Source organism: Hydractinia symbiolongicarpus, chromosome 5, assembly GCF_029227915.1.
Source record: "Hydractinia symbiolongicarpus strain clone_291-10 chromosome 5, HSymV2.1, whole genome shotgun sequence".
NCBI classification, from domain to species: Eukaryota; Metazoa; Cnidaria; class Hydrozoa; order Anthoathecata; family Hydractiniidae; genus Hydractinia; species Hydractinia symbiolongicarpus.
This window is the reverse complement of record NC_079879.1, coordinates 27,630,763-27,643,535: the sequence shown is the minus strand read 5'-3', so window position 1 is coordinate 27,643,535 and position 12,773 is coordinate 27,630,763. Positions and strand designations below refer to the sequence as shown.

General features: G+C 39.4%; 1 protein-coding gene across 1 annotated transcript; it reads left to right on the top strand.

Annotated features, from left to right (window-relative positions):
* Nucleotides 1–4,045: 4,045 nt before the first annotated feature.
* LOC130646103 (piggyBac transposable element-derived protein 3-like) lies at nucleotides 4,046–4,906 on the top strand. The gene has a single exon (XM_057452241.1). It carries the CDS (start codon nucleotides 4,046–4,048, stop codon nucleotides 4,904–4,906), a length of 861 nt encoding a protein of 286 aa, XP_057308224.1.
* The last annotated feature ends 7,867 nt before the right edge of the window (nucleotides 4,907–12,773 follow it).

Below are 12,773 nucleotides of genomic sequence, written 5' to 3'. Positions count from 1 at the left end.
TAAGTCCATCAGTGTAGTTGTCATATTCACGAACTACCAACTAGTCTTATAACATGAAATAACAACTATCTATTTTATTCGAATATTCAACATAATAATTTAATTATTGTGTGTGGCGTTGTAAAATAACAAGTAACAATCACAACACTTCAAAAATCATAGTGCGGTTCTGGAGCATGTTGTTTTCTGCAAAGAAAACTACTCTGGAGAACCTTTTTACATAATCTCCGCCGCTACTACTAATTTTGATTTGGAGTTAAAGGAGAGTCTGTTGATCCGTAGGGGCAAGCAAATTCTCAATAGTATTCGGCTATGCAATTAAATATAATTCCTTTTCCTTGGTATATTTGCAATTGGTATAATGGCCATCATAAAATCAAATGAGGTGAGACACTAATCTTTGCAGAATATTATATTTAACATACCTTTATTGATGTGATTTCATATCTTACCTTTGTTGAAGAAAACACGCCACAACAACGTTGTGCTGTGACGTTATTGTAAATCCGCTTATGTGACGAATGAAATTTGCGATATAGAACGTTGGTGTAACGTTTCAACAAAATCGCCATAACAGTTTACCAATGTATTTTAAGATATTGAAGACAAAAATATTTAGTAGGTAAATATGATAGTTGGGTTAGAATTCTACACGAAGATTCTTCAAGGTTATTGGCATAACCCTAACGGATGAAATTTAGTTTGAAAATATAGTGCAGCATAAAAAAATGATTAGCGAGAATAAAGATTTGCTATGGGTCAGGGTATTTACCTTTACTTTATTATTTTTCTGAAAACATATTTTTCTGCCACTCTCATCTGCTTAGTCTCGATAACCTTTCTTCCCGATAAGGTACAAGCTAGAAGTGTTTGACCATTGTTTCATTCCTATTACCAGGTTTCATTTTAGTAGTAAAAACAAAAGTGATATTTTTGTACATTTTGTAGGAGTTGGTTGAAGAATTTTAAAACTTAATAATATGTCATTTATTTTCATATTGACAGTTTCAACATTGAGCTACATTTATTGTTAACTTAACCTAAGAGATCTAAATTATTAAAATTTGAATTAAAATTGTGAAATAATTTAAAAAGTATAAAACGCCGTTTGCCTTGGGTATTATTCAATACATTTCGAAATTCTTTCTTCATATAGGTTAAGCTCGTCAGTTACATCACACAGACAAAATGGATAAAAAACTTTAAACAGAACAAAAAAAAGAACCGTTGTGCTCTATATCAGATCTCTATCTAAACAAAATGGTTTGGTTCACTTTACAGTAGTTTCAAAATACTAACATGTATCTAGTGTCCCTGTCTACTAGTAAACTTAAAAAAATAACTTCATAATCAGCGTCGTATATTCATAGTCGTAACAAAATTGTAATTAATATCCCGCAAGCTAGTTACTTTTTGTTAATTTTTATAGTTTGCATAAATTTTGTTCTATATGAGGCATATGCTAAAAATTTTATGACTTTCACTTTTTCATATTACGTGAAGATGTGGAAAATGTTATTTCAATTAGTAAAACAAAAGTGGACTTTTCACATTATATCTAAGCTGGTTGAAAACATTCTTTTATTATGACAGTTCTAACATAGATTATTATACAAATTTGATCAAAATGTACTTGCCCTGGACATATTAAAATCAAATCGGACAAACTTAAAGTAAAAAGATGACAAAATCGAAAAGATAACAGCCGCTTTTTAAATAAATTGATGAGGCAGAAAAAGAAATAACGACAACATTAGAAATTTATTTAAAAGTTAAAAATTTGGAAAAGGATCGAAATTCTACTTAAAACAACGTACGGTTAAGGCGATAAAAGGGTTTAAAGATTTTTCTGACGTCGAAAAAGAGACATCAATACAAAAACATTTTCATCCCGTCCTAAAAAAGGGTTAATAAGCGCATCGAAATATACCGTTGTCATTCCTACATTTATTATCATATCTTGGCCAATGGTTTATGTAAGATATCCAAAACAAAAAATACTCTTTACAACAACTTTAGATCATAATGCGAATGGTTATAATAGTAATCTGGAACATTAACATTGTTTTGAAGTTGCAACTATTACGTTGTATTTTTGACGTGATGGCACCATTGCTTTTCAATAATAAGAAACTTTGCTGCAATATTAGCATGTTTGCTGATATTGGATGTTTTTGCTGATATCAGCATATTTGCTGATATATGCTTAGTTGTAATATAGTATATGTTGATTTAAGGAAAATGATGCACTTGCTGTTAACGATATTCTACGTGCATGAAAAGAGACGGAAGGAGTTAGGAACTATGCTATCAGCGCTGCTACATTTGTTTTCAGTTTTTTTCCTATTGTTGTTGTAGTAAAATTGATAAATACGAAGTGGTAGACCTATTTTGGTACTTGGATTAGGACAGTTCTTTTTAAATTGTCTGAATATTTATCTTTTTTGTAAGTATTTGTATTCAATTGAAATAAAAATAAATTATTTTTCGAATCATTCAAACTAGTAAATTTAAGTTTGACACAAACTCTCTTTGTTATGGCCAGTAAAGTGTTTAAGAGAGTTTTGAATTTTATTACGCCTGAAGTACAGTATATTTACTATGAGCTCTATGTTCAGCAACTACCGTGGCAACTTTGACCACATTTCTTAATGAAACGTCATTAGAGACATTTTAAAAAACCACAAAACAAACGCACGATAAAGATCACAATAAAGGTAGACACTTATTAAATTTTAACTTAACAATGATGTAAGTATTAAAATTATTTTAATGCAGAAAAATGATGTTTTATAAAATCACTTATAAGTCAAAAAAATTGTAATAAAACAGCAAAATATGGAAATAACCCGGTTTAAAAATGTGATTTAGAATCCAACTAGTCTATCTGAAGAACTGACAAACACGTCACGTTTTTGTCAGTTCGAATTGGTCTTAAATGGTAATTTAACCTCTTAGGGCACACAGTATCCATATGGCTACTAGATCTTTGTTGACTCCCTATAGATCTGTTCGGTGGCCATATGGCAACGTAAAATACGGACTTTGGACGGCATGTTTTCCTTCAAATATGGCCGACGCATGCATGTGGTACCTTAGTACTAGACCAAAATAAAAGCGAGGTGTATGGTACCTTCCGCTAGCTGAAAGCATAGTAAAAATCTGCCTGGAAGAAAACAGAAGGTTAGGACTTCCTGGCAGTTAATCTTTAGCTCAATGGTGTTGTCAATGAATTACAATCCGGACAGTGTTAGACCTCACACATATTGTCATTTTTAGTTTTGAAATGGCAACTTTGGGTCTTGATGGTCATGGAATTGAGTAAATCTGTTTGCTAGATACCAAAAATTTTGCCCTTTAGTGAATACACAGATCCGGTTGATATTTGTATGCATGTATGGCATTTTTGTGTGAAAGATACATATTGGTAGATAGTTGACATGGCTTAAAAATGGATGGATTTTATTTTGTTATAGCTCGAAAAATCATGGAGGAGACGCGTCAGCAAGCACGATACACTATAGAAGATGTGTTGAATTATGTCCTCGATCCGGCCTCAGGCTCCGAGATATCAGACTTAGAGGTAAGTGACGTTGAGGATAGTGAAAAATTTGTACCGGTGGCTGATGATGAAGGGGATGACAGCACAGATGACTCATAAGTTAACAGTCAGAAGGCAAAGCGTACGTTCCGTTGGAGAAAGATTGAGCCACCAAAGCCGATGGAATTTTTAAGTGCCAAGATCATACCACCAGAAGATTTTGACCAGATAACTCCATTAGACTTTCTCAAAAGGTGATGGAATAACGACATCAATGCGCCTTTTTCAGAGCAGATTAACCTCTACAGCGCCCAGAAGCATGGGACATGTATCAATACCAACAAACTAAAGATCGAACAATTGATAGGCATGCTCATGGGCGTGATGATGATGTCAGCATACAAAATGTACTCAGCCACAGAAAATAGATATGCAGTTTTTGCGGATTTGGTGCCCCTTAACCGTTACCGGAGCCAGCAAAAATCCCTCCATGTTGTGAACAACATGTCGAAGACTAATGAGCAAGCTAGTGACAAACTGTTCAAAATTCAGCCGCTATGGAAAATGGTTCTTGATAATTGCATCAAAGTCGAACCGAAAGAAAATCATAGCATTGATGAACAAATCATTCCAGCTAAGACGCGCACAAGTGCTATCCGCCAATATAATCCAAAAAAGCCGCAAAAGTGGGTATCAAGATGTTGGTACGAGCAAGTCAGAGTGGTTTTATCTACGAATTTTTCTTGTATTTTGGCGCAAAAGCACGGGATAGGAGAAACAGCCGCTAATGTAGTTATGAAATTGTGTAAAGGTCTGCTAAAACATGTCAACCATAAACTTTCCTTTGAAAATTGGTTCAGCATTTTGGAACTCCTTGTCAATTTAAAGCAACTTCAGATCCTAGTGACGTGCAACATCCGATCAAACCGTGTCGCTAACTGTCCGCTCATGCTTGAAAAGGACCTAAGGAAACTTGGCAGAGGGCCACATGACTATCGTAAAGATGCAAATTTTGGAATCATCATTGACCGCTGGTATGACAAAAAATCCGTGCAGCTTGCTTCAACATACGCGATAGCGTCTGTTTCCTCACAAGTTCAGAGGTTCTTAAAGAAGAAAACAAGGGAGCTAATTCCATGGCCTGGTATAGTGAAAGAATATAACTCTGCTATGGAAGGTGTCGATTTAGCCGATATGCTCATAGCGCTATATTGCTCACCCTACAAAATAAAATGTTGGTACCTGAAGGTCGTGTTCCATCGTGTAGATATTTGCAAGGTTAATTCCTGGTTGCTATACAGGAGATATGCAGATCAGTTGAAGATACCGAAAAAAGGGGAAAAATGCGTCTACGACTCTTCGTAACCCAGTTTTGTGCTGCGCTAATGAGGAAAGACAAGCCCTTTGACAGACCTGTCGGAAGGCCACCAAAGCGACGATCCCTCAATATTCAAGTTCACAAAACAATACGCTATACTCCACAAGTACCTACACCAATCCCAGACGTACGCTTTGACGAGTTGGGGCACTCGCCTGAGCACAGAGAAAAAAAGAACAAGTGCCCGCAGTGCAAACGGGAAAAAGTAATTGTTTTTATGACTTTTATTACTGAATGACAATTAATCCTTAGTTGTGTTGTATTGCTTAGTTTTCAACAGTTTTTCCACAAAGTCTACTCGTACAACCATACCGTTCTTCAATTTCAGTCCAAAATTGCTTTGAATATAAGCAACTTTCTCACATAAAATTGCCACCCAAAGCCATTTAGATACAGAAACACATGTTTCATCTTTCTAACAATTTCAAAGCTTGTCTAAAGCGAAAATACAGCCACAGTAATTGACTTTGTATGAAGTCAATATTTAGTATTTCAGTATTTTTTTATATTTAGTATTCTTCTGTATTCCTACTACCCATGAGTCACAGAGTGGTCATATGGCCATCAAAAATATCTTCTAGAGATGACGTCATCACAGATTTTTTATTATGCACGTCATAAAGGCAATATTAGTGTACCACGGTTAAAAGGACAATTTTTTAGTCAACTTCTTAAGATACTTGAACTCCATGGGTTAAGAATGTTAAAAACAAACTTGAGGTCGCTAATTCCGTTAATCTTTAGTTTATAAAATTTTGTGGTTAGTTCAACACACCGAAGAATCTGGCAAAATATATAGCATACATTATCTCAAGCTAAAGCATCTTTGTGCACGCTGCACCTTGAAATGGAAAGCAAACAACAGAGTAGCTAGTATAGGGAGTCAGTATACACACACTTTTCCAATTTTCACAGTCAAACTATCATAAAAATAACATACACACAAACACTTGTGACGTCACAGATGTTCATCATGCCTCATCGAGACAAAATGTGCTGACAATCAGCAAAATCCGGTGACAGTCAACGCATGCGCAGGGTAACCAACGTGCAGGAACATATATCTTGAACATCCTAGGAGAAAAAAAGGTTGTAGTGATAAAGATGAGTTGGTTCAAGAATGCCCCAGATCATATCAAAACGCAAGACAGGTACAACTGGATAGTTGAAGAAGTACCCCATATGTTCGAATATGTCTCAAATCAGTTCAAGACTCAGGACATGTGCAACAAAGTTGTCGAAAAGTATGCCTATCTGTTCCAGATTTTACCAGACCGGTTCAAGACACAGGAAATGTGCAACAAAGTTTTCATGAAGAACAACGATATGTTCTGGCTTGTTCCGCATCAATTCAAGACGAGAGACATGTGCAACAAAGCCGTTGAATGGCATGTCTGCATGCTAAGGGTTGTGCCAAACAAGTTCAAGACGCAGGACATGCGCAGCAACACGTGCCCAACATGTTGAATAGGGTAAATTCCCAACATCCTCTCCACCCTTCAAGGTTGGATCGTGAACGTAAAGAAGATGAGTTGGTTGAAGAATGCCCCAGATCATATCAAAACGCAAGACAGGTACAACTGGATAGTTGAAGAAGTACCCCATATGTTCGAATATGTCCCGGATCAGTTAAAGACTCAGGACATGTGCGACATGGTCGTTGAGGAGGTACTTTTAATGCTCCAGTATGTGCCGGACCACTTCAATACGGATGAAATGTGCGACACAGCCTTTGAAGAGGATATCCATATATTCAAGAATGCACCAGATCATATCAAGACACAGGAAATGCGCAATTGGGCTGTTGAAGAGAATTCATGGCTAATCGATTATGTCCCAGACCAGTTCAAGACTCAGGACATGTGCCGACGACAACAAAGTCGTCGAGGATGATCCCTTGGCGCTCATGAATGTACCAGATCAATTCAAAACACAACACATGTGCAGCGAGGCTGTTAAAGATGATCCTGACATGCTCTGGTTCGTGCTGGATCAATTCAAGAGACATGTGCAATAAGGCTGTTAAAGAGGAGCCCTTGATGATCTGTCACGCGCCGGACCGGTTTAAGACGCAGGACATGTGCGACAGAGCGGTTGAAGAGAATTCTAATATGCTCGAATTTGTACCGGACCTGTTGATGACACAGGAAATGTGCAACAAGGCTGTTGAAGAGGATACCTACCCGTTTTAGTACGTCCCAGATAGGTTCAAGACGCAAGACATGTCAAATTGGGCTGTTGAAGAGATGTCCTATCTGTTCGAGTATGTACCAGACTGGTTTGTCACCCAAGACATGCATAGTAGAATGAAAACTCGGAATGAAATACTCGAGGCCTATCGTCAGAATTAACAAGAAGCATCGCCCAGTATCTTGGCATCCAAATCGATAATGGGATTAGTGTATGGCGGAGGATGAGACCCAAGAGATTTCAAAATTGTGGGAGTAATCGTGATTGAATCAGGCAAATTTTTTTATTCAAAATACTGTAAAAATGTGCATCAACCATGCAGCAAAATTTGAAATGTTCGAAAGTGTAGTAGGCATGATATTTATAGTTGACGTTGATATCTCTCTACCACTTATGGCGTTGTCATTAGTGCAAGAATCGTCGAAGGAAAAGAATAATGAACAAACAATTACAGATTTGGAGGATCGTATTCGTGATTTAGAATAGCTAGTATAGGTTTTATTTGGGCAAAAGCCAATTACAACTTTAACGCGACAGGGCTATCATCAATAAAATGGTACTCTGTTACTGGTTTTCTGTAGAACTGTGCAACAAAAAATGCTTCAGGTGCCCCATGAGATACAACCCCCCGCAGGTTAGTAAAAAACATACGACGGAATCTGGCTTTTGTCATGTCAAAGAAAATGTGGCTGCTCATATGGGCGACGACGACAACGACGGCGGCGAGTACGTGTACGGGGCTACTTTTGTGGAAATGCGTGCTGGTTGGCTTACGTGCAGGAGCGAAACGTTTATGACAGCGGGTAAGAAGTGTCGCTGTGGTTGTTGAAAAGGCGCTACAAAGGAAGGGCCTCCACAGACTGGAGGCGCCTCCTCAGATTTAAGGGCGACTTGACGCAAAAGGAATTCCTGGCATCGAGTTAGGGTCATAGGGAGTCCCTAGGTTATCTCATAGTCCCCATCGGTGTTATAAGATAAATGAAAGAACGATGCAATGATTGCGAACGTGTGCTTAACGAGTATGACCGGTATAAATGTTGGCTAGGGTTCGTGGTGGAGGCTAAAATGTTGTGCTACCATGAGTATATCACATGTAACAGGGGTAGTTGTGCATGTGCAAGAAACCATAGAAGCAATCCTCAGACCTTGTTGGAAATTCAATAAAGGATGCTAAAATTTGAGAACGAAATTGTCAATTCCCAGATAATTCTATAACTTTGCGTGTACTTTTACCCACATCAGTGATATCAATGTGGACTATCTGACAGTGTCAGATCCCATTCCTGCCAATGAAGGTAAGGATAAACGGAATATCGTTGGGTATCATACGCGAAACCTCGTAGTAGCCCTGGGGGTAAAAACGCCTAAAGTCTGGTCCCCGCCCTGAGTTAGCCGATAAAATGCTGACACTGTACCGACGATGAGTCTTGATTTCCAAGAATACCCCGACTGATTTGAAAAGTATTGTCAAATTTGGAACAAAATCCAAGAGTTGATCTGTCAAAACTTGACGACAGAGCCTGTGAAAAAAGAATGTTACGTCATGGCAAAGCTCAAATACTACAAGGACGCGATCACGACTAAATTCCACGGTATGCGAGTACCCTAAGATGAACCCTGCCAAGTCAGTGCTTTCCTGGCTAAATCATCTGTGTATAGGCGGGGAAATACAACTACCCTCAGGTAGATGAGGTGGAATGTAGGTATAAAGACCTTAAAGTCTAATGGATATTGAGTGATTATTAAATGTTTTATAACCCCTACAAGGGTTACAAAATATACTAAGGCTTATAAACAGGGGGAGAGTCTAAGTACTGCTTGCATGATGGTTGAAGTTTTTTTGAGTTCTCCTCTTTGCATTCCTATCTCCCTTTCGCAACTAGCTGAGCACACTATCGTTCGTTGATGGAGTCAACAATACGTTTAACACGTTGTCGTATTTGCTCCTTTAGCACCATGTACCGTTGTTTCTCCTGCATAATGAGACTAAATTCATAATTGCTGATAACCCCATTTTCTAACGCTTTTAAAATCAGATCAACGACGGATTTCAGCTTTGATTCTGCGATTAACTTGATACACTCGTGCTTCTTGGATTTGGCACCAAACCTCTTTGAGGCGTTCCGCAGACTAGCCTGCACGATCCCTACGGCAATTGTTATCTCTCCCATTGCATTACAGAGCGGACCCCCAAACCCGAGGCTAGCGCCCCAATTCCAACACCCGACCAGTAATTCATGATCACAATACTTCACCCACGTCCCATGTATCTTAAACTTTTTTGGAAGACCCTCCCGCTCTTTAATCTCACTTTGTAGATAATCTCCCCAATGTTTTCAAGTCCATATTTTTTGCTTTCGTGGATAGTATCGTCCTCAGGTGCATTTGGTAAATTCGAATATAAATTGGTTACATCATTCATCGTTTATTCTATGAGCAAGCACATCGTAATACCAGTAAAAAATATTTTTTTTCGTGGTGATGTTCACCTGTAAGCATAAAATTAAGCCAATCTGTCGAACCCTTCAAAGGAAGGTAAATCGGAGTGTCAAAACTCCAGGTCAGCATGTGTTCCCCCACGTTTAACTCTTTGGTGGGGATCAAAGCGAGAATTTTAGACTTTTTAATATCCAGTAGGGCGTCACATTCATCCAACTGGGGGCAAACAAAGCGTAGCCGAATGTAAACGTCAGTCTTGTAGAAAGCATCATAGTCGCCTTTTGTATAGTACTTTCCATCAGCTGTAGCAGGTAGACCAAGGAGCTCTTGCAGTGGCCTGTTAATCACAACCGTGTACCCGTCACTGACACGGAGCCTGCAGAGTCCATTTTTTAAGACACACAGCTTGATTTTGTCCTGTGCCTGACTGTTGAAGATAGTTGACAGATCCTCGATCTTGAATAAACCATTCATAATCTCGATTCAAGTAATCCTCTGATCAGGTCCTACCTTACAGATGTTGAATTCATTGTTTGTGTAAATATTGAGCCACGTAGGCCGAATACTAATCAATTTCAGGGCAATCCTCGTATCCCTTCCTAGGTAATCCTCAAATATTGTGGGCTTCTCAATATCGGAAATGTAGAGTTGCTTCATTCTTTCTTCTGAGAAAGAATAAACATGTATTCGTACAGCCCGAAGGCAAAGTACAAATCAAACATGGCCACTTGGTATCACGAACCTGGAGCACCCGGATTTGTATGTCTCCACAGAATTTCACATTTCCGTTTTATTCCTCGAGTTTACCAAGTATGCCATCAAAGTTCCAACAACCTACCTTAATGATCCCGTAAGAGTTGGTTGGACAGGACAAGCGTTGGATTACTGGAATATCCAGGTTAATTTTGCTACCCATTGCGCAACTACAGCATTAGGCATCTCCGCGAAGCACATGACGGGCTCCGTGCCACTTGTCAACTCAGAAATTCCATGTTTATTACTACATGCGTTGTATTCTTGCACGAATGAAGGTACCTATTCCATTTGACGATGGCTTTGCTCAGTATAAAAATCCCTACTCAGCATCCGGCTACTCACAGATATGTCGCGAATACGGTGCAGATCCTAACGGTCTCTACAAATTTAAGGCAGTAAAGTCGTCACTCACAAACTGTTTGTGGTGGCCACAGGTTGACGGGGATTATGAAAAATTTATAATGCCAAAAATTCAGGACCATACAGCAGAAGTTCTGACAAAATTGAGTGAACGCATTCGTGTCTACGTGGTCTTGTTGCTTGGGTCGCAGGCGGGGGCTAAAGTTTCCTTACTCGGTCCTAGTGCGGACAACTATACCGCCCGACAAATTCTGTTACAAAAATTTGAAAGCATGGTGCGGCGGGAAGAAAATGTAAGCCAAGATATAACACAATTTCAGAAAGTGCTACAATACTTTGCTGTTATACCCAGCGTATGCATGCTACCCTCAGACATGAACCTGCGTATAGATAAAATTGAGGGCTATAACAACAACATCTTAATTGCACCTGCCAATGTAAGCGTTGGGTCCAAGGTTGACGTGAATAATATAAAGCCTCCTAAACATACTATCAAACCACCCTCTTAACAGGCCATTAAACCACCCCGTAAGCATACTATCAAAGCAGCTCCTGGGCATACTATCAAACCACCTCCTAAGCATAGTATCAAATCACCCCCTAAGTATACAGAGCAGGCTGGCACTATCAAATACAGGGTATCCCTACAGGGGGAACAACATGAGGATACCAAAACCGCGTTGATTACTGCAGGAGTAGGGATCATTGTCGCTTATATCTGGCTTAAATAGGTCTTATGTGTTGTTGAAACATATTAGACTTTCCTCTTTCCAACGTAGGCTACAACAAAAGCAACGGCGGCAGCGATTGCCATATACAGGTTTTGGCTGCGTATTCGACAATTGTTGCTACTACTCTAACAAAGAACGAGACAACCGTGCCAATAATCCCAAGTAGTGCTGCACCTGCCTTACCCGGCAAGTATTTCAGGAATTTTCCAAGTATTTCCAGCTGATTTTCTACAAGTCCCTTTCCTGTAGCACTTCCACCTGAACCTGTTGCGGCACCTGTTGTGCCACGACTGTGAAAATCATTAGACCAATAGCCGAGATATCTGCAATAGTAAAACCCTGCTCTTTGAACAAGATATTGAGCTTTTTAAGCAAGGACGTGTGATATCCGGCTATTTTCATCAGCGTGTCGTTGATCGCCTTCAGCTGGCTATGGATGCCGGAGTCTAGTACGTCGTGCGCTTCTCATGTGGCTTCTTTTTCATCCTGCAGATTTTCAATCTCTTCCTGGACCTTCTCGATATCCCTGCCCAAGGTAGCTCGTCGTCCCTCGGTTGCCTCAGCCTTCTTAGCCTCGAGTTCTTTCACCTTGGCTTCTGCATTGCCAATCTCGCTATCGTATAGAATCATCTTGCTTTTCAGTTGCTTCGAGGTTGAGTCCTCTTCTCTCGCGTTCTGTAAAAACTTCATCGCCGTCAAACGAAGTAACTTCGATAAGGCTCTCCGTCTCGTCTAGGACATTCTCAAGCAATGGCATCATTTCAATATCATCAGCCTCCTCGACGTGAACGATCTCGTTCAGGAGTTTCTGGGCCATTGCCTTACTGCCTTTGTTGGGTGTTTCATAGTTGGTAAACCCTATGGCTATCAGACGCTCCTTACCTAACAACCTTTGTATCTGGCAAACGCTTTTTAATTCACCATTCCTATTTGTGATCACTATACCATCGACAGCAAATTGATCCCCGTCATTTCAAACTCGTTGTAAAATTTTGCAGATGTTGTCACCCCAGTTCATCGCCAAGACGTTCGTAAAAACTATCAACCTTAGATTTTAGTACTTCTTCCCTCTGCCTTGTCGTGGTGCCTCCCGGAACAACTTCTTGTTCTCCTCGTGTTGGTACTGGCCTTGTCGTTGGTGCTGGAGGATTTTCAGGTCTGTAATCTGAAAGGTCCTCCTCTGGTGGAAATACTTGCTTCTTCGGCATTTATTTAAAAAAAGACCCTAAAATGAATGAGTGTATTTGGAGATGACCTTAACCCATACGCATAATTTAAAACGCATTTTAGTATCAGGGGAGAGAAACAGCGTGTCAAGATGAACCACGTTCCCTCTACAATCAATCAAAACGAAGAACTGTACGTGGATATTCCCAAC